The sequence below is a fragment of the Mus caroli genome, chromosome 18 (assembly GCF_900094665.2).
Source record: "Mus caroli chromosome 18, CAROLI_EIJ_v1.1, whole genome shotgun sequence".
Classification (NCBI taxonomy): Eukaryota; Metazoa; Chordata; class Mammalia; order Rodentia; family Muridae; genus Mus; species Mus caroli.
Genome location: NC_034587.1, coordinates 50800881 through 50827853, shown reverse-complemented (window position 1 = coordinate 50827853; position 26973 = coordinate 50800881). Strand labels below are relative to the sequence as shown.

At 37.3% G+C, this 26973-nt stretch overlaps 1 protein-coding gene across 10 annotated transcripts in view; it reads right to left on the bottom strand.

The window, feature by feature from the left end:
- The window catches only part of Csnk1g3 (casein kinase 1 gamma 3), an 84101-nt gene that overhangs the window by 13330 nt on the left and 43798 nt on the right, over positions 1–26973 (bottom strand). For 3 of the 10 annotated variants that reach the window (XM_021150495.2, XM_029471806.1, XM_029471804.1), the window contains exons 5-11: positions 26049–26197; positions 24131–24365; positions 12928–13013; positions 12739–12823; positions 10719–10867; positions 8897–8992; positions 5333–5428 (exon numbers count right to left, since the gene is read on the bottom strand). In XM_021150495.2, the coding sequence (XP_021006154.1) occupies positions 5333–5428; positions 8897–8992; positions 10719–10867; positions 12739–12823; positions 12928–13013; positions 24131–24365; positions 26049–26197 (896 nt within the window). The remainder of the gene's footprint in view (positions 1–5332; positions 5429–8896; positions 8993–10718; positions 10868–12738; positions 12824–12927; positions 13014–24130; positions 24366–26048; positions 26198–26973) is intronic. The other 7 variants (XM_021150496.2, XM_021150497.2, XM_021150498.1 and 4 more) reach the window with 4 other exon arrangements.

Genomic DNA, 26973 nt, shown 5'->3' with positions numbered 1-26973 from the left:
TCAGTGCAGTACTTAAAAAGTTTTGGCTAGATCAATACAGCATTAGAAAGAAATAAAAGGAATACAAACAGGAAAGGAAGAAATTATCCCCATTTGCTGACAAGATAGTTCTGTGCTTCAAAAGACCTGAAGAATTCCAGTAGAAAGCTTTTCCGTCTATGAAACAACCTCAGCAAAGTAGCTGGGTATATAACCCCCACTCAGAGTGTGGTCGCTCTTATACCAATACCACACTTGCTGAAAAAGAGATCAGAGGAAAACCTCATTCACAACAGCTTCAAAGCACAAGCACTTCACAATAAAACTAAACAAAGAAATGAAAGACAATAAAAACTAGAAATTTAAGAAGATACAGATAATAGAAAGAATTCCCATACTCATAAATTCACAGAAACAATATTATGAAACTAGCTATCTGACCAAATATATTACAAGTTCAATATAATCCATACCAAAATTTAAATGACATTCTCCATAGAACTAGAAAACAACCTTAAAAGTCACTTAGAAGCACAAAGGCCTCAAATGGCCACAGTAATCACAAGCATTAAGAGCAATGGTGGACGTACAGATGCCAAACTGTACTATAAAACCTTAATAATAAAACCAGCAGTGTATTGGCACAAAAACGGACACACAAACCAATGGAATAGAAAAGTCCAGACACAAACTTGGTGTAGTTATAACCACCACATACACTGGAGTAAAGACAGCCTGTTCAACAAATGGTGCTTAGAGACTGGGTATCTACATGTAGAAGAATAAGACAAGAATAAGCCCGCCTGCAAAACACTGGATTAAAATGGACTAAAGCTCTAACGTAAAATCTGAAGCCCTAAAGCTGCACAAGGAAAGAAAGGGACAAAATTTCAAGACGACTTGAATCTGACCAGCTAGCATCAAATAAATAAGCAAGACCACAAGCCCTGGCTTAGGGGCACGCACACTCCTTTCATCCCCACTCGGGGAAGCAAAAGCAGGCAGATGTCTAGGAGTTTGAGGCTGACAGCCTGTATCCACACAGTAAGACCCTGTCTTAAAGAAAAAGAAAACAAAAACTCAACAGCAATTGCTAGTAAGGATGGGGGTGGGAAGGAGGAGCCCTATGCCCTTCTAGTGGGCCAGTAAAGTAGTATAATCACTGTGGAAATCAAGATGAACTTCAAAAATAAAAAGCAGAATTACCATATCATCCAACTGTACTACTCCTAAGTGTCTTCCCAAAACACCTAGGCCAGGATACTGCACACAACCGAGCATCCATGCTTAGCAAAGCACTCAGAGCAGCCAACATATGGAACTATCACAAATGCACATCAACATGAACAGACAAGGAAAAGGAGAAAGACATAAACAATGGACGTGTGTGTACCCATGTGTGTGTGTGTGGGGGGGGGGAGGTGTGTGTGTGTGTGTGCGTGTGTGTGTGTGTGTGTGAGTGTGTGTGCGCGAGTGTGTGTGCGCGCGCGCGTGGGTAGAGTGCTTAACTGTGTATGAGGTTTTGCATATGTATGAAGGCCAGAAGTTAACATCAGGTATCGATTTTTTATTGCTCTCCAATTTCTTTGTTGAAAAAGGGTTCTCTCGATGAATCCAGAGTTCACTGATTCAAGCTAGTCTAGCTGGTCAGCTTTCCTAGGGATCCCATTTCTGCCTCTGGGTGCTGGGATTACAAGCATGCACCACCATGACTAGTCCTCTAATCCATAATCCTCTTTCTGTTTCCCCAGTATCTTCAAAATAAAATTCAAACTTAACAACAAGGACAGTTTACAACCCACCTACTTCTTGGTTTCATTTCTCACACACCCAGATGGACTGAATTCAATTCCTCAGGGCATCTCTCTCTTCAACAGCTTTATGCACAGGGCACTTCTGTTTCCCCTACTGCCTTCCTTGACTAATAACTGCCACTGATTCTTTGGTATTCATAGCACTTTTGACATGCAAATTTGAGCCATTAGTCCAGCCATTTTTAGGTACATTTTCCTACATGTTCTCCTAGCACTGGTCTAGTTTATTCTGTCTCTCCATTTTCTTTTTCTTTTAAGAGCTCAGAACAAGGCCTAGCTCCTAAGAACAACTTAGATATTTCTGAATAATGAATAGACAAAACTATGAATGGGTAGGTCTCTTTCCCATTCATATTCATTAAAATGATTCTATGGACTAACAGAGATGTGTAGACTAAATTCATGAGGGGCTCTCCGAAACATACACAGGTAAGAAAAGACTCAAAATAACATCTTTGGATATACTAATCTGATCTTCAATTTTCTAGCAGAGTTTATCAAATGTATAGCTACATATTTCTATTATTTCACTAAAGAAATATAAAAAGGGGAAAGATCAAATTTGACAATGTTTTCTCTTGGTTATGTCTTCATATTTCACTTTCAGGAAATGAAAATACAGCTGCTCACTGATTTACAAAAGTACTTGATTCTACTTAGCTAGTCCTTCAAAAACCTCAGTCTTTATGCAAAATATTTTCAAAGCAAAACCAAGAGGTAAAAATATCATTAATATCCTCCTTTTACTGATAAGTAATCCAGGACACACAATATGAACCTAATCTACTGTTCTCTTAACCATAACACCAGTTCGGTAGCATGCATATCTGGTCCGTTAGGTTGTCAGTATGCAGAAGAGGCAGAGTTCAAGTTTCAACCTTCAAGCTTCTATTAAAAGCGTATCAGGGGGTTGAAGAGATGGCTCAGCAATTAAGAGTATTGGACTGCTCTTCCAGAGGATCCACGTTCAATTCTCAGCATCTACACGGCAGCTCACAACTATCAGTAACTCCAATATCTGACACCTTTACACAGACATACATGTAAGCAAAATAGCAATGCACATAAATTAAAAATTTAAAAAAAAAGCTCATCAGAGGGGTAAGGACATGGCTGACTCAGTAAAATAGCTACAATGAATGCACGCATGAGGATCCGTGAATGGACTTCCTAACACTCATGGACAGACAGTAAACATCGTGACTGCAGCATCAGTGACGTACAGCCAAGAGGACCCCTAGAACTCCTTGGCCAGCCATCCTAGCCAATCATTAAGCCACAGGTTTTGGGAAGAGACCATGTTTCAAAAAACAGTGAGAAGCAAGAGAAGAAGATATCTGTCATAGGCCTCCTGCTTCCACATATATGTACATGCGCACACACTCTTGAACATGTACACTGACTACATGCACAGCATACCAGAAATAAGAGCTATCTTACGATGTGTCTTTAAGTCAAAAACTCCGAGAAATTCCACCAACTCTAAATGGCCTAGAATGTTTAACAGCATTTTACTGTTCCACAGAAAAAACACAGTGATTGGGAGTCAGGGAGGTGGGAGTGTACAAGTGACTAGGGAAAGCCTATAGAAGATAAGTGTTAAAGCTGGGAGTGCAGCTTCACATTAGAGCTTACACACACACACACACACACACACACACACACACACACAAATTTAAACCCTAAGACAGGACAAAACAAAAATAAACTTTCAAAAATTCTATACAACTTCCCTTTATAAAACCATGAAAAAACATAACACATTACTTCCCTTTCTACCTTTATTTAGGATCAACATAATAATCACAGGAGTTAGCTTTTAGGTACTTGTTTTCATTATTATTAGTTTTAACTTACCCTCTCCTTAGTCTAAGTAAAATCATAACAATCAAGTAATTTGGAGTGTGCATGAGAGGATTTTCAAATGCGGTAAATAAAGTCAGTCTTTATTTTGCAATGGGGTAAGATTCTGACACGGCCACTCTTGAAGTATTAGTAAGTTACCCATTACACTTTTAAAAATGTTCACTGTATTAAGTTGGTTTAAGGCTGAAAACGCTTTCATGAAATCAGCAGAATGAGCATAACTTCTTATTTTACCTATGTATGCATCCTATTACTACAATTCTACTGGGTAAGTGGATCATATTATACTGAATATCAGATGAAGCTGGGTGGAGTCTCGACAGAAAAGTTTTGGAGATAGAAAAAGAGGGCAAGTACTCTCTGTGGGAAAAATAAATAAAGCAAGCACAGATTACCAAAGTGATTAAAAACCATCAAATTAATTAATTAATCCTGGGAAACACATGAGATGACTAAGAGGACAGGAAAACAGATTGGAAATGGCGCTAAGAGAACAGATTCTATCAGCGCCTTGGCTGCTGCAGGTTGCCCTGGGCACTAGCAAAGCACGTAACACAACCCTACCCCGAGAACTCAGAAACAAGTAAAACCAGACACGAGCATTTATGCAAATTCAATATACTTTCCTCTCTTAGCTTTCCCAATAACAGGAATTCCGGCGCTCTTGCCCCTAAGTCTGCCACTCCAGAATTTATAACTATTCAAACATTTCTACTACATATTCCTAAAAATCCATAGCCTTTTATATGTAAAAATGGTAGTTATGGAATTTATCTCTAAAATGAAATGGTAAGAAAAACAAGAGAGCTGATAAGACTTAAGTTTGAACTTATTTTTAGAAGTAAAATACAGATTCAGTTGATTAATAATATATTTAAAAAGAATGAAAAATTGATTAAAAAAAACAGAAAATTATTCAAGTGGAAATACACTGAGCAACAACAAAATCAAAACCAACGGATGTCAAACTGAGACAGGCTGAGGTAACGTTTGTCGGTTACTTTACACTAGCGTTTAGATGACTGCCTTAGAGATACCTGCAAGGCTGCAGCCTTCCCTGTCTCTACAATCACACCTACACAGTTACCCAGAGAGGCTGGGACAGTGCAGAGTAGCCACCAGCTGTTCAGAGAGGAAGTGACAGAAAGAAGTAAAAACAAACCCGTGGCAAGAGCACAGCTTACTACTCAGTATTTACAAAAGGACAGCATAGCAGCTATTACTGTAAGTCCAGACACAGGCATGTTCCCAAGTAGTACAGATGAAAAAGCTTAGATAGCTAGGAATGAAGCTCAAAGGAAGCAGAGTCAGGAAGGAGAAAGGAAAAGGTTTGTAAACGGTCTAGTATTTAGAGAATGAATAAAGACATTAGCTTATTATTGGACAATCAAGCTCCGCTCATACTACAGTCCACTTGTGCTAACTTGCCACAAGTATGACTTTAATACCATTGCATGTACTTGCAAAAATAAACCAAGGCAAAAGTGTAGTATCCCTGGTAGTCTTTATGGATCATGTTAACTTTGGTTTTTGGTTAAATAACGAAGGGAGAGAGTTATGGATAGAATTCGGCCACAAGCTTTCATAAGGATAGAGTATCATGCCATGAGCTCAAAAAAAGGTTAGTTGTATAAATCTGGGGAATAATCACTCATGCAAAAATCAGAAAATACCTGTACCGAGCCACCATGTCTGTCTGCTGCAAGGTGAGCTCTCAAATGATGGGGATTTGCCTGCTGGGAGTCCCAAGCTGCCCTGTGGTCTGCCGACTGCCATTTATTTAATGCATATGGCATGCATGGAAGGAGAAAAACCCAATACGTTAAACATCTCATCCTTATAATTTACAAAACATATGTATAAAAGGAAAATTAAAATAACCTTACTATTCGGAATAGTTAGAATACATACAGTTATTTCTCTCTGAAGATGAAGTTTCTATTGTTGAACTGAGTCTTGATCAGCCATAAAAGCAAGTAAGAGGCATAATGTTTTACAAATAAAAGGATTTGGGAAGTCATAGACTCCATCCCAGATTCCACAAATGCTAAAACAGCCTAAACTCTCTGGTGCTCCTTGTAATTTGGTGGAATCTTTCCCACTGTTCATAAATGAAATCCACCAAGAACCAGGGAAAGAAAGCTGATGAGAGTGCACCAAAGGCTGCCACTGGGTTTTCTTACACAAGTCCTCAGTAGTTCTTCCATGAGGAGCTATTTTTAGCAATGTGAAAAAAAGATAATCCTTAAAATGTTGAGATCCTAAGAACTGTGTCTCATTGTATTCTGTTTCTACTGTAAGTGTAACAGAAAAAAAAAAAACGGCAAGGGTCTCTGAAAAGTGAGAGCACTATGCCCGATACTGTGAGAATTACAAACAGTTTTAAAAGTGACAATCCCACAATTATGAATCTCTGCTGCTTTAGTTTTTTTCAATTTGGTTCTAATTAAAAGAACCTTCTTTTATGAAGCCAAATGAAAATTGTGGATGTTTTTAGATCCCTTGGAAAATCTGTATGGTAATAAGCACAGGCTACTAGCATTCTACTAGAAATTAGAACAGCCAATTTCTCTATTTTAGGAACATGCAGAAAGCACTACCAGAAGGAAGATCTCTTAAAGCACGGTTCTGAATGAGTAACTTTATTTAGACAGACTCATCCTCATTTCATGGGTAAAGACACTGACACTCAGCACTCTCTCCTGGGACCACAGACCTAGTGAGGAGCATAAGGAGGATTCCAACCAGAGCCAGCTTCCTTCAATAAGGCTATCAAGCTTCTGAAACTAACTGCAAATATGCTAAAGTCTCTGGTGCTCTTTTTTCTTTTTCAACAAAATTCCACAAAATCTTGCCACAAGTGCCAACCATGCTGGGCTAGAGGGAGCCTAAGTAAACCAGAAGCCAGAGTAACCTTTGTGAAAGAGATGTTAAATGTAAGCAGAAGGACATGGGGGAAAACACTCTGGGAGTGAGCTTCCTAAATTAAGCTGGACGGTAAAAAAAAATTACATAGCTCATGGCATGAAGTTTGCCATCAAAACCACCATGAGAGTTCTGTCTTTCCATCACTCTCTAACTGCATAGCCAGATTAGTGGATTTGTAACTGACAGTGAAATAAATTATAAAGTTAAGACAGACATCTGTGGCAACTGATGACAGAGCTCTGTAAGAAAGTAATAAAAGCTATATGCTCTCCTTCTATATAAACACTAATATGGATTTAACGTTTTACATGTAACTGTAGCTACCTGAACTTCAACCACTGACTGTCCTGTCTGCAGTTACTACAGTGTTCAGAGCTTTTAAAAAATTCCTGTTTCCTCTTTTAGACTGCTAACCATAGGATCTGTCATAAAACACTGTTCACTGATGCACAGATATTTAAGAAATTTTTCTATGCACACAACTTTTCTTTAATGAGAAGACTGTGCATTCAGGTCCTATACATAGCCCTATTCCAAGGATTCACTGAAACATTATACACACATACATAATCTTCCCTGCTTTAACACAAAAAGAACTATAAATAAAACACAGAACTCACCCTTAGGAAGCTTAGATGACCAACTATGTCTGAAATAAGAAGTTAGAAGTCTAAAAGTCTTTAAGTTATGAGAGGGCTTCCATTACTACAACATGCAATAGCTTCAACAGAGAAATTTAGAGAGAGCCAATCTTCAGGAACACCAAAGAAATAAACTCTAGTTTAGAAGACAAAAATACCAAATCTCAAGTTCTAAGCCCTCTACTTACACAGTTATCTTGTCAGATCATTCAAGCTATTAAACTTTAAAAACAAATCTTTCTAAATTGGTTATAGTAATACTATTAAATAAGTGTAGTAATATTTAATGTAGAAGTATTATTAATAAATGGTACTGTTCTTCAGTTTTTATTTTGTTTAAACCATCACTTGAACTTTAACAGGCAAAAAGAAGACAGAATAAAAAGCAGGACAGAATCTAAGCAGGGCTAAACCAAGGGATTTCTAGACACTCTCAGATTCTAGAAGACGGTAAAATTCTTAAGCAAACTGAAAATCCTCTTGCAAAATAGGACAGGAGAACATTGCTGAAGGACTGGCGAGCTACCCATCCCCTCCCCAAGAGCTCCCCCTCTCCCTCAGTATTACTGCTTATCTTTTTACATGCTGTACCAAGCACACTATTTGACTGGCAGTCCTCAAACAAATGTCTTATGATTTTTAGCTTCGGTTTTTCTGTTGCTTGTCCCTGTCCAACTTTTATGCTCTTCGCTCTTCTGCCTTTCCTCTGTCTCCTGCTCACTACTCTTAAAATGTCTTTATTCCATTTTTTTTTTTTTTTTTTTTTTTTTCATTTATTTATTTATTATTATAAGTACACTGTAGCTGTCTTCAGACACACCAGAAGAGGGCATCAGCCAGAAAGGGTCTTTGTTCTCTCATAGCGCTCTCCACACCGCTTCATAACGTACTTTTTTTTTTTTTTTTTTTTTTTTTGTCTAAAAGAAGTGCATTTACTCTGCAAGGTCACTTCAAAAATAAACAAACAAACAAACAGCTTTTTCTGTATTAAATATGCAAATGTGTATGGCATTTAATTAATTAATATATGTCAAGTGGTTCAGTTTACTTCAAAATGTAGTTATTTGTGCATTTACTGTAAAAATTATGAGACAGCAACAGCATCCATGAGTTTAGGGTTACTGAGAACATATTATATTCTAAAAGGTTGACATGCATCATCACTATTTTATAGGTGAGAAAACCGGCCTTGAGAAATTAATTTAAACAAGGTGAAACGAAACTACATCCATATATGTCTGCTTCCAGGGATAAGTGAGTTTTGAACACTCCACCTAGTCAACTCAGTTTAAATCACTTCTTATACTGTATCCTTTGCTTCTGCATTTCTAGACACACATATAAAAAATCATTTTAAACAACAGAAATGTAATAAATAACGTACTAAATTAACTAGAGAGAGCAAACAGTGTTATAATTCTAACACTTCATTTTTAAAAACCAAATATGGCTCGGTTTTGACTATTCTTACCATGAATTAACAACTGAGGATTATCTGAAACTAATGGTGAGAACTGAAGTTTTCCTGAAAACACGAGTCTTTTCAATGCTTGTGTGTGTGTGTGTGTGTGTGTGTGTGTGTGTGTGTGTGTGTTACCCACTGAACAGAAATGCACATGTCAATAAGGAAAGTAACTGCAATATTTCATATCCATAAAGGCACCAAACCTGGTTTTTAGACTGCTGTATCTTATCTCTGTGTTGGTGTGCTTCTCTGTTTGATGACAGAGCAGGGTCTTGCTGAACTGCACCTACTGGAGTAGGCTAAACAAAAACAACAATTAGTGCTGGAACACCTGCTTCAGAATTCCCATCTAAAAGTTTCGGTAACTGTTTAAAGGAGTCAATGAATCAATAAGTGATACTGCTAAGTTATTAAGTCTTCAGGAAGCACCATGATCCTCAAGCACACTGATAAAACTACCTGAGTAACACAAAAGGAACAGTGCTACATTTTCAAGTATTTCTAAGACATTTAAATACTTTTTAGCGTATTGACTTTCATGTGAATAAAGTTGTGGCTCTCAACCTTCCTAATGCTATGACCCTTGTTAGTACAATTCCTCAGATTGTAATGACCCTAACCATAAAATTATTTTTGCTGTTACTTCAGTTTTTTAGATGTATATACTTTATATATCTCTATGCATTTCTAACATCAGTACTAATATATTTCACCCTTTTCCTTCCTTAAATTTTTTTTCCATAAAACACATAAATTTTAATACAGATCTTTATATGCTGATATAATTAGTGATGTGGAAGACACACAACGACTGAAATACCTGAATACTGAAAAGCATGCTTAGCTGATGCCCTTAAAACTGCATTATTAAACTGTGGTCAAAACTTAAAGCACTGAAATTACACAGGTGATTTTAAATACTTAACTCTCTGCTTACCAATAGTGACTTTGTTTTCTTATCTTTTTTTTTTTAATACTTTTTATTAGGTATTTTCCTCATTTACATTTCCAATGCTATCCAAAAAGTCCCCCATACCCTCCCCCCCCCTCCCCTACCCACCCACTCCCACTTTTTGGCCCTGGCGTTCCCCTGTACTGGAGCATATAAAGTTTGCAAGTCCAATGGGCCTCTCTTTCCAGTGATGGCCAACTAGGCCATCTTTTGATACATATGCAGCTAGAGTCAAGAGCTCCAGGTACTGGTTAGTTCATAATGTTGTTCCACCTATAGGGTTGCAGATCCCTTTAGCTCCTTGGGAACTTTCTCTAGCTCCTCCATTGGGGGCCCTGTGTTCCATCCAATAGCTGACTGTGAGCATCCACTTCTGTGTTTGCTAGGCCCCGGCCTTCCTTAAATTTTTATCTATGTACAAGTCTCACTGTTACTTCCTAACTGTAATGTTGCTACTGTTATGAATCCTAATGTAAATATCTGATATGCAGCCCCTGTGATGGGGTCATTTGACCCTGTGAAAGGGTTGTTCAACCCCACAGTGACGCACAGGATGAGCACCACTAGTTTAAAGGGTCTCATAATGTTATTAATTTTAAGTTATTTTCTCATATTAAAAATAAAAATATATTTATAAATCTTATATCCAAAATTAATAAATAAAATACATGTGTACAAAACCAAAGAAATATTTATTAAATAACAAAATTATAGACTTAATATCTTGACTCAGAGAAACTGTTAAAATTCTTAACTTTGATCAAAGCAGAATATAGTAAGTTACTGTAGAGAAATATAAACAGTATATCATAAGAACACTATATAAAAATATATTTGATACCAAGAGGCAAATTAAGACAAAAAATCTCAAATAACTCAACAACCTTTTATAAAAAGCAGGAAATCCAGTAATAGAACTTATATAAAATCCCAAGCATGGTGCCCCTGAAGAAATGTCCCCAAACAGGAAGTAAAAGGGACTCCTTTCAAACTGCCATCAATCTGCAATGAGCATTCTGTACTATTGAAAATCCTGTAAATAATCTTCTATGATAAGAGCATAAAGTACTCACCAACTGTTTACCAATCCAGTCATATTCATAATCAAACATATACCCTTTTCGATCAAACAAGTCAGTAAAAAGCTTTCTTAGGTAATCATAGTCTGGCTTTTCAAAAAAATCTAGCCTTCGTACGTAACGAAGATACGTTGCCATTTCTTCTAGAAAGGAAATAAAAATTATTCTGACTATATATCTCTATAATACTAAATAAAAAATTAACCAAATTCTATTTCAATTAAAAAATTTCAATTATAGCAAAACTGAAAAACAAGAAGGAAGAAAGAGGGAATGGAAACAAGAAGAAAAGAAGTAAAATATTTAGTTTAACCATCATGTTTGCAACACTTATTACCAAAGGCTAAACCTTTTTTTATGGTATTTGAATAGATTCCTTGAATTTTACTAGAGGTTGAATTAGTGGCTCATGATACATGACTCTTAATCACAAGGCATACTTCCTGCATATTTTACAATATATTTCAAACCCTGCTGGAGCCGGTTCGTGTGAGAACATTTGCACTAGTTTACTGTTTCCTTTAGCATCAGCAACATACACTAAATTCCCAACGTGGAACAACATTTCCAATCTTCACCATAAGCAGTATTTTAATTAACTGGGCTGGCAAAATAATAGAAATCAACTCAAAAATCTGACACAGAAATACAAAAGAAGCCTTCTTTTAATTTCTAGTCAAATAATTTCTCAGTAATATACAAATTTCTACATATCACTTTTTTTTTAAGTTTATACTTTCTAAAAGAAGGGGGAAAAATCGAATTGGTAAAGTCATCAACCTGTTAAAAGAGGAAAGATTCCACCATCAGGATGCAGGGTGTGTGGAAAGAAAGATTCCATCATCAGAGTGCAGGGTGTGTGGAAAGAAATGGTAGGTTACCAATGCTGGGATCTCAGACGTGGGGAACTTCTGCCCCTGTGCTCCCATTCATTCACAATGCAAAGTAGTACCCTGTAGCATTCCTCACAGAGAGACTGACTTTCTCTCTGTTTTACTTCCTGTCTAATTACAGGACTAATTGCCTTGGCACCTCCATTTTCCTTGGAGAGTTGTGTATGACCTTACTAATGCAGCCACACATCCTGCCTAACCTAAACTTCTAGGACTGAAACCAATATTGCTTAATCTTCCATTTATAGAAATTATAGCAAGAAAGAAAATAAAGTTTACTAGCAGTGAATAAGGAAATGCATGCCATTTCTAAGCACTGATTCTACTGTTGCTGTAATTCTATTACAGAGACAAATCAGCGACTGCAAAGTGACAGAAGACCTCAATCTTGAAGGATGTCAGTCTTCTTTGCACTTTATGTGACTGTACAAGCCACAAATGATGTTTAGTAAGTATCAACAGCTATGACTGGTGACACAGGCCACACAAGAGGTTGAAGCAGGAAGACAGCAATTCCCAGGCCAATCTGGGTACAGAGCAAGGCCCAGACAGGCTGGGCAACTTAATAAGCTTCTACCTCAACCACACATTTTTAATTAACAATTCATTACCATTTCTTAATTTAGGATTAGGAACCTTATTTAAGTAAATTTTTACTTGTGAGTTGCCATAAGTGCTTATTAAGGAGAATAATTTTCAAAATTTATACAGTTCTTTAACATAATATTTCCCTAAAGTAAGTAAATAAGGTTTTACAGTACTCTAAAAATAAAATTAATATTTTAATAACTTCTGTTAAACCTGATTGAGACTCTAAAAACAGTAAACTAAATGGTATTTCAACTTAATAAAAAATGAATTGTTAAAGGAAACATGACAAATTGGTCTTAACGTAATTAAAAGATGGAATTTTCTTCATATAATGCCATCTTGTAGAACAAATATACAAACTGTTCCTGTAGTCTAAACAGTAATTATTGACAACTTTTTAATTATTTTTATCAGATTCATGTTCTTCAAAGCACACAAAAAAGTCTTTATAAACTTAAGCAATGAAAATTAACCTTTTTTCTCTGCATAAGCACATGTTTTAATTTATGAACGTAATCACTGTCCATTACCTGGAAAGTTTTCACACAACACTTCTATTGGTGTGGCTCGTTTTGTGTCTCCAATTTTCTGATACCTCTCTTTTAATGTGTCAGCCTGAAGGAGGAAAGAAGAGTACAACAATGTGGTGTTTTAACAGGGCCTAAATACACATTAAGATGTTGTGAACTCCAATAAAGAAATACAAAAAACCCAATTACCTTTAAGCCTTGCCAAGGAAGACTGCCTCTCAGGAAGTACATGAACATGTGGCCCAAGGCTTCTAAATCATCTCTCCTACTCTGTTCTGAAACACAAGAGGAGGAATGTGACATTTCACTCTCATCTACCATAAGATACACACACAAATGGAGAATAACTATTTCTAAGTTTACCATGTAAGTGTAAAATATGTGTTTACTATAGATAAACAATGAAATCATATGTAAACTCCTTTTACAGACTGTCATCTTTAAAGTATGCCATATAATACCTATTCACGGAAATAGAGGCCAATAGAAAAGAGGTTTAATGGTCAAACTGAGTCTCTCTGTATCTTATAACCCCATCTTGAGAGTAATAATACAACATGCTAATGGTTCTGAGAAACAATAGAGTTTGAAGTGCGTAATGCTCTGTAAGCCTGAATTTCCTAAACACAAATAAACACAAAATACGTAACATATAAATGACTGACACTAACAAACTAAGAACCTGGAAGCACATAAGTATTTTAATATGCTGTCACTCATATTAAATTGAGATTTCTTGATTTTTAAAATAATACAAAGATGCTAACAAACAAGAAATGCTTTTAAAAAGTGCAGCACACACGCTATGTTTCCCAAATTAGCCACGTTACTTTCTGTTATTCTAAATAATGCTCAATGGTTTTAGAAAGGCAAACTTTCTGAGTTCTTTCTGAGTAAGATGAAAGGGATGAATTTCTACCCTATGTTCCCACAGCATTTGCTTCAGTTTACAAATATCGCATACTTACACTGTCCTCAGTAGCTGTCTGTCACCTAGACTGCATGTTAGAGGAGCTAGCTCACTGGCCTCACAAGCCAGGAAAGGCCAGCAGAGAGCACACTCTGGATGCTCAGGTTCTGGGAGTCTTAAAAGGGACAGTAATATAACGAAAACATTATTTACAAACTCCACATGGGAACTAAAAGCATTTTGGAAACTTTTAAAAGCTCAAAGAAGCCAGCCTCCTGCTGATAGCTGACTCCTCTTACACAGTGGAGCAGAAGTTATGTTCACTTTAAACGCTTACTAGGTGACACTGAAGTATAGTCAGATTTGATAATTCCTACAAGGAAAAGCTCTGCTTGCCGTAATAAAATATACCCTTGATACCATACCTGCATAACTGTCACCACAATCAAGAAGTTTCCCAGAGACTCCAAATAGCTCAGCTATCAATGTCCCTTTCCTCTGCCAACCTCTAGCCTCAGGACCCCACTTAACTGCTTGTCATTATAGATTAGATTTCATTTTCATACAGTATAGATTATACAGTACAGATTCATATCTGGATTCTTTCCCAGCTCACTATTTTTCATGAGAACAACCACATAAAAGTCCAGCTAATTCACCTAAGTAGGCTGCAGTCTGAGGCCTCCCTGCCGAGGGAAGGAGAGGATGATGAACATCCTGAATCTCTGGGTGACCACTGATTTTCAGTCGCCCTGAGGAAATCCTAAGGAGTCTATCACAACATCATATGGCGTGTGGACTCAGCTTTGTAAGACACTTCTGAAGTATACTGAGAAAGGTTGTATGTAATTTCGGATCTCCACCAGCAATATTAGATGGCCGGTTATTTCAGAATGTAATACTGTCACTCTTTGATGTCTTACCCAGGTCAGTATCTATGACATGTAAGCTTACAGTGGAGGGACAGTATCTTACTGAAGACTGATGGTCTTGGACTTCTTCATTCATGAACTGCACACGTGTGTGCTGTATTTTCATCAAGTCTAATTTGTTACCAATTTTTTCTGTTACTATTCACACTGACTTATTTGTAATTCAAAAAAATCTCCGACTACACTTGAGACCACAGATTTTTCTCCTATTTTTCTAACTATAGATTTTATAGTTTATATAGGTTCTTATATTCAAATCTATTATACACTTGAAGTAAATTATTTTTGCTTTAGGTATGGAATAAAATAATAGTTCCATTTTTTTGTTTGTTTGTTTGTTAATAATGGCATCTGGCTATACTACTCTTTGACAAGACTTTCCCTGTCGCCAAAACTGTTTCTGCATTATTCTCAAAACTCAGCTGGCCATCTATGTTCAAATTCTGGACTTTATATTCCAACCCTTTATCCTTCTTCATATCAATACTACACAAAATAAGTAGGGCATCGGTGGAGGGGAGGGGGGGTGAGGTTGATATTTAAAGAGGCCAATGACCAGAAAACAGAAATTCAACAGGAAAAACTAACAAAAGAAAAAGTTGATCACTTAAAAGCTTCAATAAAATAATTAATTTAAAAAAATAAAAAGCACAAATTAATAGTAATGGAAGCAACAGAGGGGCATCAGACTAGATCTTACAGATCTTGAATAAACTGATTTTTAAAAAAAAATCTGAACTTAGCTGGGTGATGGGAGCACACACCTTTAATTGCAACACTTGGAATGCAGAGACAGGAAGATCCACATGAGTTCCAGGGGACAGCCAGAGCTATACAGAGAAACTCCTTCTCAAAAATCATAAAAAGAAAACATCATGCCAACTCAACTGAGATGAAAGAGACAAATACTTTGCAAGATTTACTGAACTGCCTCAAGACAAAATAAGAGTCCTAGGCCAATAAAAGAAACTTAAACTTTAAAACCATGAACTGAAAGGATGGTTCAGTGGATAAAGTACTTGCCATGCAAGTTTAAGGACCAGAGTTCAGATTCCCAGGAGCCACATAAAGCTGGATGCTGTACCATGCATCTGTAATCCCAGCTTGCCAATGGTGAGATGGAATGACCTGAGAAGAATCCTTGAAGTTTCCAGGTCAACTAAGTTGACCTATGCAACAATGGATAACTAGAAACCCTGTCTCAAGCATGAAAGTTTGTCTATGCTCTGACCTTCACATACATGTGGGGCCACCATGTACTGTTGGGTAGCAGTTTCCTCTGACACCTTCCTTCCATGAGAAAAGAAGGGACTTCACGACACTTGGGAGTTAAAAAAACTTTGTCATTTGTCTAGGAAAGCTGACATTTGCAAGAGTCTCCAGAGTTCCACCAGAGTGATAGAATCAGTAAACAACCGCTGGAGAAGACGCTGGTCAGCTAAGTCATCGAGGTCTCGCAGACCTGTTTCTCAGCCTTGAAGCTATGCAGAAAGCTCCAGGGATACTGCTTCATGAGTCATCACCTGTGCTGGAGTGGGCTTTTTGATCATGCAGGTGCTTTTGAGTCATCCTGCTTCTGACACTAATTTCTCACACATACTCCTGTTAGTAGCACCAATAACAACTCACTGGTTCACCACAGTGGACTTCAGTGCAACTGTTAACTTTAATCTGTTGTACGTTTGCTTTCTGGGATGAGCATACATGTATAAGTGTTTAAATAATCTGTGCCCTGGTATATCTTGTATATACATACATGTATATACATACATGCTCACACACATACAAAACACACACACACATGTGCACACACACACAAACGCACACACACACACTATACACACACAAAAGTTTTTTAAACTAATTAAACCATTTTAATACATCTTAAACCTTACCTAAATACGAGGCATGCCTAGTAAATTCTACTAAAGGCAAGAGGTATCAGATCAACAAAACTTAAAAAAAAGTTCTCAACTCATATCAACCTGTTGTCAGGATGTGACTGCATAAAGTCACTGCACAAGTAACAAAAACTCATAAGGCATCCCTCATAAACAAGCATAAAATCCTTAAGAAGCTATGTTCCTTGACAAAGTAATCATTACCCTTAGAAAATAAGGTTGATTTAACTTTCTGGATCTATGGGAACTGGGGAGACAGCTCAGTGGGTAAGAGGGCTTGCTCTGTAAGCAAGAGGCAGAGTACATAAGAAGCTAGAAATGGAGGCCACTGCCTGTAACCCCAGGACTTGGAGGCAGAAACTAGCAGTTCCCAAGACCTTGTGTGCTAAAAAGTAAAAAGGCAAGTGGCCAATTCCATGAGAACTTTCTTTTGAGGCAATAAAGCAAGCCCTGATGTCATGCTCTGGCCTCCACGTTTCCTGAATACTTGCACTCATATACAATTCACACTGACTGGCACACACACACACACCCCTAACTAAAATTTATAAGATATAAATTGTTCAATTATCAGAAATATTAAAAGTATTTGAAAAATCTAGTATACATTCATCATAAAAATTCTCAGCAAGCGCTGGGGGATGTCTTAGTGACTGAGCATTTCCTAGGTTGCACAAAGCTTCACCCTCAGCACCACACAATATTATCTTAAATAAAAACTCAACATAATGAGTTACAGGAATTCCTTTATCCTAAGGAAAAAATACTATGAAAATCTGAACATTCTTTTGTCTTTGTTTTTTTCATTCACTTTCGCTTCTGTGGTTCTTAGGATTGTCCCCAGGCCTGGGGGCACCTGATGGGCATTCCAGACCTGGGCTAAGCTCCCAGGCAGGGCACTGTCTCCAGTGTTTCCCTTCTTGTTTGTTTCTCACTTGAGACCAGTTCTCATGAACTCTGCCAAAATGGCCTTGAAGACAGGCCTTGACTTTGTGACCTCACTGTCTCAGACCCACTGTGCCTTGGATCCTACTCCTGGAGCCACGAGGCCTGGCCTACGTAAATTTAAAGAGCTGTTTCTTTTATTCTTTCCAAAACCCAGAAAAAAAAATATATAAGGTCAAATTTACCAACATATAAGAGAGTATATGAGTGTGTCTGTGTGTGTGTGCATGTGTGCATGCATGCACACACACATTTAAGTAAAATAGCATACAATTACAAAGACTCAAAAGAACCGATTCCCTTGAGTTGTACTCTGGCCTTCCAAATGCAGGCAGTAACATGAGCACCCCAACAGCCTCCCACACACATATGCAAAATAAATGGGTGGGACACACACACACACATACTAATACATACAATCTTAGCCTCAGAATAGGGTTCTTTGTTAAAGAAACACCACAAAAAGCCATTTCGTTTCCATCGGAGTACTTCAGTTACCATAGTGTCAACAAAAATGATCGTAAAGTTATCGCGCCTGCATCACTCCATCAAGGGACAGTATTGGATTCATAATCTACAAAGCATTATAAATTTGAGCCATAAGCAGAGGCTAGTAAAGTAAGCCCACTACTAAAATTCAATCCAAAACCTCTCCTACCTTCATAACTGCTTTCTTTGTGTTCTCTCCCAACTGACACCTGGAAGTAGATGTCACCGAGTGGGAGGTAACACAACTTACAAGAAAGCATTCTCTTTGAAACAGAGTGACTAAGGCGCACACTCAAGTCTGTAAGAGGTCTATTACATGAGAAAGACCCCGCACAGGTTATCAGCTGCTTATTAAATCCTGGTCACATTTCTCTAAAGCATTTAACTGAATAGGCCTGCTTAAAAATGGGCACTTCCCTCAAAGTCATGATTATGTAATTTTTAAAGGATTAAAAGCAGAGATTTAAGTACAGTTAAATTTCTTTTAAATGGATTCAAAGAAATTTAAGCTATATAATTAAACTCTTACCCACTAGAAATATTATGTGTTACATATGCATAACCTATTTTCAGAGCCTCATATACATCCATTTGCCATATATCAGATGTTTCAAAGTTGTAACTTCACTGACAGCAGAAACTATTACCACCTATCTGGAGGGTACGCTCAGAAAGGTTAAATAACTACCAGAACTTAACAGGACAGGATTCTACATACATTCATGAATTTGTTCACTTGTAAAAACCTAACAATGAAATCAAGCTGGCTGCAACCCTTCTGCAATGCTTTTTTATTAAAAATTCAATATTACTTTGCTCCATTTTAGATATGATAGTACTATTCAATTATCTGTAACTGCCCATGTCAATTAAAATTTAATTTTAACTAAAAAGACTTTTTTCATGAACTCAAATTTATCTATTTCAACACAGAATATGCTAAAGACCACATTTAAAAGTAGGAATCTATTATATATGTATATATTATCAAAAATAGAATTACTGCATTTCTTACTAAAAAACAACAAAGGCATACTGATAAGAGAACTCAGAGAATAAAAATACCTCAAGAGAATATATTCTTTGTAAATAAAATATATATATAAGTAGAGGTTGTATATAGGGGCTGGAAAGCTGGATCAATGGTTAAGAGAGCTTGTTGTTCTCCTAAAGGACCTGAGTTCGATTCCTAGCACCAGACTGGGAAACTTACAACCTTCGGCTCCAGGAACCCTCTTCTGGCCCCACAAACAACTTCCTTGTATGTAGGAACTCCTATGCAAACACACATGCATACACATATTTTAAAAAGAGAAGAAAATGTGTTTAGATGGCTTTCTTTAATATTTCCTTATAAAATGTTTTAGTAGTTTTCTCAAGCCCACAACACCCAGAAATACATTTGCCACAACATTCACTGAGCTCACACTTTTTCAAATTACAAAATAAAAATGAGATTTGGTATTTTTGCAATGACAGTACAAGGGCAGGGCACGAGATTCCATGCCTGTAACCCCAGCATTCAGAAGGCTAAGGCAGGAGAGTGCTTAATTCACGCCCAGCCTGATAAACACAACTGAGTTCCAAGTCACCCTGGGCTCCCGGGAAGGTGGGTTCCACGCCACACTGGGAGACAGAGAGACCCACCCCAACGAAAAAGAAACAAAACAATCATGAGCACAGTGTGCAGTTCCACTTCCCTCAGCCCTCATCTCTCATCCAGACACACACCCCAACACCATCACAAACATCTACAACATGGAGATTTCTTTCTGAGAAAGAATCCAGTGCAGAGTCACTTAATTCAAGTTCTTTCTGGAATTTCTCTCAATTTAGATGTAATTCAGTAAGCCTGGCTTCTAAGTTAATAGAAAAAAAAAAAAATCAAAATAAGGGAAAAGCCAGGTGCTATAGCTAGGAACTACATACATGTAAGATGGAAAGTGAGACTAAACTGATAGACAAAAATAAAAACCTCCAAAAACTAGAATTAAATGCATTCTCTCTAAGCTTATTGGGGGGGGGGGGGAATGAATACTTCAGTAAGATTTTTAAAAAGGCAGAAAAGTGATCCAAGAAATAAAAAATGAGCCTCAACCTTGGACCTGAGGGGGTTCAAAGCCCCAGTGTAGGGGAATGCCAGGGCAGGAAGACAGGAGTGGGTAGATGGTGGGAGAGAACCCTCATAGAGGTAGGGGAAGGGGGGTTGGATAGGGGGTTTCCGAAGGGGAGACCTGGAAAGGGGAAAACATTTGAAATATAAATAAAGAAAAATATCCAATAAAGAAAAGAAAAAAATGAGCCTCAAAGTCACTGACAACAATTTTTAAAAACTATTCAAAAGTAGACATCTGACCAGAGCTAACAACTCATCTTCACAATACAATGAAGCAGCAGCAGCAGGCAGTGGCTTCATTTAGTGGGCAAGGAATCCCTACCTGTCACACAGCTTTCTGAAGATGTCACTTTGGACAGTGACGTGAGCAAAGATATAAGCAAACCACTGCATTTGTCGTCTGAGCATAAATGACCTCATGTCATGTTAAGATCAACAGATATTAAGAAACTAAAAGTGAAAGACTATATGCACTGTGATTTTTACACTATTCATCTATAATATACTGGAAACATCTCTCTCTGACTGAATCCTGACTAAATCTGACTCCTCAAAAGTAATCACCAAAGCTCTAGGTATATAGTTCAAGGCTTGCCTAGCAGATTCACGGCCCTGAGTCTGACCCTCTCTAACATTTGGGAGGGGAGGGGAGGGGAGGGGAGGNTGGGATTGGCATAACCATAAAGTATTAAGATTTTACTGTCTATCCTGACAGTGGAACGTGGCACTCAACTTTAATCCCAGAACTCCAGAGGCAGAGGGTGGAAGATTTATGAGTTTGAGGCCAGCCTGGTTTATAGAGCAAGTTCTAGAACAGCCAGGGCTATACAGAGAAACCAAAGCCTGTCTCAAAAGAAAAAGGGAGAGAGAGAGAGAGAGAGAGAGAGAGAGAGAGAGAGAGAGAGAGAGAGAGGAAGAAGGAGGAGGAGGAGGAGGAGGAGGGGAGGAAGGAAGGGAGGAAGGAAGGAAGGAAGGAAGGAAGAAAGGAAGGAAGGAAGGAAGAAAGGAAGGAAGGAAGGAAGGAAGGAAGGAACAGGATGGAAAGGAAAGAAAGGAGACAGGATAAAGAAGGAAGGGGGATTGTTAAAAACTAGGTAAAACTGTGAAGGCTTCAGTCAGACACAAAAATTAAAATTACGTTTTCTCTGTTCACCCTTCCTTCCTTCTTTCCTTTTTCTTTCTTTCTTGGTTCCTTCCTCTTCGCCAAATCCCATATTTCAAATTCAACAAATATGAGATACCCATGTCACAAACGTCACCAACTCATAGAATATACAGAAGGCACTCAAACATCACTAAACTCTTATTCGTTCATATTAGGAACTGATGTGATCTGGCAAACAAACACTTCCTCTATCAATATTACCCATCTACATTAGACTAAGTAGATCTTTGTAAAATAAGTCTTGATAGTTTGTGTTGTTTATAGATTCCTACAACAGTTAAATGCCACTTCGCCAACCTCTGAAGGCCTTACCCAACAATGATTAATAACTCACTTTGCCCGTTGTTCTACAAATAGAAACCTGTTACATATACCATTGTTCAAAGAAAAAACATTAGCCTATAGGGAAGTTGTGACCTCATGTCTTACAATAAAATAGTTGTGAGGCGTTGCTAGTTATTTTGAAATAGTCTGTAACAACTCCCGTGAAAGGAAAATTTCTCATAGACAATGCACATGCAAATATGGGTGTGACTGGTTTTTAAGAGGCTACCCAATTGTGTTTTAAATCTGTCAGGATAGTTTGCTATTGTAAAGATTTACCAAAAATATTACCTGAATAAAAGTTGTCTTTTATCATCTTATGCCTGAAACTGTACTTAAGGCATTTCACATTTTTTCACACATTTCAGATGTGCACCATGAGCCTAGCATCAGGCAGGCTGTCAGCAACAATGCCCAAGACTAATGAACTCAGAACTGAGTAGCAGAGCAGAGACACCAGTCTGTAATAAGGAAGTCTGAGGAGAGCTGGAAGTTGGATTAGACAGCTTTTGTGGTCCTGCCCACATCTTATTGTGTACTTTAAGCAATGATGACCTACAAAACATTGTTGCACATTCCTGGCTAGTCCTTCTGATTAGGACAGTAGGAACAGAATCTAAAAGCAGAAAACCAAGTCTGCGCTTCCGCTGATATAAGCACACAGAATGATTTCAGAAAAACTTACTGCAAACACAATGTAAAAATGATTTTAAGAGAAATACAAACACAACGCAGTGTGAACAAATGTACCATGAATAAAACCTCAACCAAGATCTCACCTTATACCAAAAAAAAAAAAAACCAAAAGCACAAGGCTACTAGGAGAAACACAAAACAGATGAGCTGCAGGTTATGCAGTGTAGATATTTGCTGATACATTATATGCCTAAATATTTTTGCCTTATCTAACATAAATTTTGTTTCTGTTTTGTAAAGAACTCTGAAAATTAATTAAATACTCTACGTAGTAGGCTTGCTTCACCAAAGTGTCATTTAGCGACTCTGCAGCTATTTTCTGAGTGGCCTGGCTTCAAGCACTGCATAAGAAAGTAGTGATGAGCAGACTCCTCAATGTCAGCCAGAGAAACCAAGAAGGGAGACAAATGCCGGCAGGTAGGGTACACTGCTTTGTAGTAAGCAGACCCAAAACTCACAAGTACCACAACAATCTTGAACCTTGGCCGGAAATGTAATTAGTGTGTGCATTTGTATGCTTATAGGCTATTTTTCCTCTGTGTACAGATACATATACATTTCCCAGACCCTAGAGGTAATACCAAAACATAGCAAGAAGACACCCATTGGCCTGGTCTTTAAATACTATCATCATAAAAGACCCAGGACATCTTATTGGCATGACGGCTATAGACCTGGAATAGAGAAACTACAAAACCAGCAAGTGCTCCAAGAATGCTCTGAACATTGTTAGGAGGAGCCTGCTTTGAATGAGCAACCACTGGCCAATGGGAGAGCCTCTGAGCAGCAAAGTAAACAATGGCGGCCATGGATTTACTAAATAATTCAAACTAAGAGCCAGAGTCTGCACAGATACAAGTCAGGAGCTAGGTAAAAGTCAAATTTGTGATGTCAGCTTATCAGCTACTAAATGTGTAAGGAACAACAGACAGAGAAAAATCAATACGTGATAAATCTACTAGGTAAAAATTTATTAAAAAGCCTTTCCTGGTGGCACATGCCTGCAATCCTGGAATGTGAGAGGCCAAACAAAGGCGACTTCAAGCTGAAGGGTAGTCTAAGCTACGAAGCTAACCCCTACCTCAAAGAGAAAACAACAACAACAACTTAAATAACATGTTTGCATAATTTCAATTATCTACCTACAACATACTTTTTAGTTACCAAGGGAACATCCACTTTCCTGGAGAAACTCAACAGACATCACCTAATTAAGTGAATAGATCCAACTGGAACACAAGCTTTTCCATAGATGTGCGTTAAACATGCATACCAATATCTAATCGTAAAAAATAGGTGACCCAAACTGAGAATATTTGTAAAAATTACTTTTGCTCCTAAAAATTATTAAGATTAAGACCTAAAGGAGAAGAAGTATTCCTGGTTTTAAAGAGAGACTAAACCTATGTAATGAATTGTCCCAATTAGATCCTGAATCAAAAAAAAAAAAAGACATAAAACATACTCTAGAGTTGATATTTTACTGTTTATATACATAGAAAATATATTTTTAAAGTTAATAACTTGTCCAAAGTCATACTGCTAGGAAAAAATACTCTATCTAGAAGCCACCTCTGCCTGCCTTTACAATCTCAATAAAAATATTCACATGCACTGAATTCAGTTAAAATTGGCATTGCCTCATATTATTTAATAGGAATACTTAAATGGATCCCTCAGTTCTATAAAAGGTTGGACATTCCAAGTTACCACAGAAAACATTTCTCCTGGACCAGACCTTACTCTCATAGTATTATCTAACTATAAGTGAAAGAAAACCATAGGTATATGGTGAGTGAAAATTTCAATACATGCTATTTTAATTTGCAAACACTGACTCATGGTAGCAAACCAACTCACACTGCTGCCACAGCCATGGACCCAAACTCCCACACTAAGGGCATGTTCACATACCTTTTCCTAGATGTGTGTTTATGCTCATGTATCTGGCGGTTCCGGTAAGGCTTTTGTGTTCTCTGTATGGTATATGTTTCTTTGTCTCTGGATCAATATATTCCTTTGCCAAACCGAAATCTATGATATGAATGACTTGCTGGGCTTTGTTTCCCGGCCGTCCTATTAAGAAGTTCTCAGGCTTCACATCTCTGTATATCAAGTTCTTTGAGTGGACATACTCCATACGAGAAATCTTAGTGGGAAAAGAGAAAAGCATTTTTATTTTAGATGTTCACTAACATACAAAATCATGATAAAACCAAATCAGAACTTTCACAATAAAAATAATAATAAAGAAAACAATTAAAAATTGTTTTAAGCCTTTAAAGTTAACATGGTGTGAGTCTTTAGTTCCTCAACGAACACACACCCATTTATGACTTTAGTCTTTGCTGTTACAGACACAGATAAATGAAAGTGTCTGAATTTTAGGAATGCATTTCCTATCAGTAAGTCAAACTTAATCACCATTTTCAGAGGATGCTAGATTACAAAGATGAAAAACTTTAAGGCCAAAAAATAAAGATCTCAAATTTGAAACTAAAGACACACTCATAAACTTAAGTTTATTCTTCCTCAATTCAACAATCGGGCAATTTTTATAATAAAAACTCAAGAATGTAATTTTATCTTTAAAAAAAATTAGCACGAAAAAATTAACATCATTTAGTATTTTTTTTCAAAATGGATTCTGCCCCCTCCCCGCCGCCCACAATATTAAACACTTTAAAATCTTGAAAATGGAAATTTTTGAATTCCAACTATAGTAACAAAATACAATTATATCAACCATTTGTCAGATTCTCAAATGTTTACCATACAAAATAGCTAAACAGAACATTAGATATAAGGTAACTCTTCCATTGGTGACAATTCTGATTAACAATGCCATATCAGCATACAGTACATTGGTCATTCTAGTCTGTTTATTAACAAACTGTGGCTCACAGTCCTAAGACTTATGCCTTAATTAAAACTCTTATTAGCATTTTTAAGGTCACAAAAAATTTTAATGCAGTTTTTAATAGCTGTGTGTTACTTTATAACTATTCATAATTTATCCCATTCATACTGTTAGTTCTACACCATAGGGTATTTCTCATTATTTTACAATTTTATCTATTAGTGTATATAAGATTATAAGTAAGTTATTTTCAATATAAATCTGTAGAAGTGGAATTAATAATGAAGTGAATGAAAACATTTTCAAACATCTGCAGTATACTTATATTAGCATTTACATCAAACTGTTTAAAAATTATCTCAACTGTTTTCTCATAGGTTCCCTGAAATTTAAATACTTAAGTATATCTCTCATCTGCTTGTTTCTTCTTTTATTAGGTCATTAATGTCAACTTCCAAGATTAAGAACTAAGTTTTCATGTTATGCAAGAAAAAAGTATTAGAAAAACCTTAACCTTGAAATGAGCATTCTGTCCTTAAAGCAATTAAAATATTAATTTTTACATTCTATGCAGACTAGAAAGACACTGTAAAAAGAAAAAAATAATTTCTATCATATGGTCTACATGAAAAAGTCAAAAAATCTTTAATGGAACTTTTAATGTATGAACACTTTTACAAAGGTTACAGGTGACAACATCTTTAATACCAGGAGGCAGAGGCAGGAGGATCAGTAGTTTAAAACCAGGTTATACTACATAGGGAGTTAAGAGACCAACCCTGGTTACATGGGGAGGGAGGAAGGGAGGAAGGGAGGAAGGGAGGGAGGGAGGCAGGCAGGCAGGGAGGCAGGCAGGCAGGGAGGCAGGCAGGCAGGCAGACTGAGGACTGGAGCAAGAGAGTGAAGGAGTGGGAGGAGACTGTAACCAAAGAACTAAGCAGTTGTCCAAGCAACTCCCCCTGCTCCACTTACCAGCTGTATAGCTATCATGAGAACTGTTTTAAGAGAAAATGTTCTATCACAGAGGTCAAACAAATCCTCCAAACTCGGTCCCAGCAGTTCCAGCACCATCGCGTTGTATTTACCACAAGGGCCAAAATAGTAAACTTGAGGTATACCATCTAGGAAAAAAGAAAAAGCTATTTAATAATTTCATCATTTTAAGGACTAAGCCTTTTCCCCAGAAAACCAGTAAACAATGATTTAAATTTTTCTACTTTTAAGCACCTTAACAGTAAATTAAATTTCCCAGAAATACACTAAGCATTTCTGAGGAAAGCCCCTTCTCTAAACCCAGTCCTTGATGGTCACACGGTGGCCAGCTGCACCTGTGCTGAAGCCGTGTCACTGAGCATCATAGAAAGACGAGTTTACTCTCTCGACAACCTCGGCCACTGAGCTTTAGCCTTACATTTCTATAGACTACAGAAAAGATCCAATTTTTCTGAACAAGGCAGTCACTGTGTCTTTATGAACTCCATGATTGGCATTCTGCAAAATCAACACAAAGATCTTCCTTAGGTGTGGGAAAATTCATAAGATTTCATTCACCCTCATAGTTAGAGGAATGTGTGTGGGTCATGTAATGCATGCATGCATACATACATACACACACACACACACACACACACCCGCACACACATGTATAATGTATGTATAGTCTCTATCAGCAGATCTTAGATTAATCAAAAGGCAGACTGTGTGTCTACATGAGTCTAACCTTACCTCATCACCTTTAAAAAGCAGCTCAAGAGAACAAGTCAGAGCTTGTCCAGGTAGCCTTAAAGAAACAAGCCCCATGTTATGAAGAGATCCACAGGCCAGGTGGAAAGCCTCTAAGAGCTGAAGGCCTCAATTCTATACTTATTAGAAATCGACCTGGGGGGGGGGGGGAGGA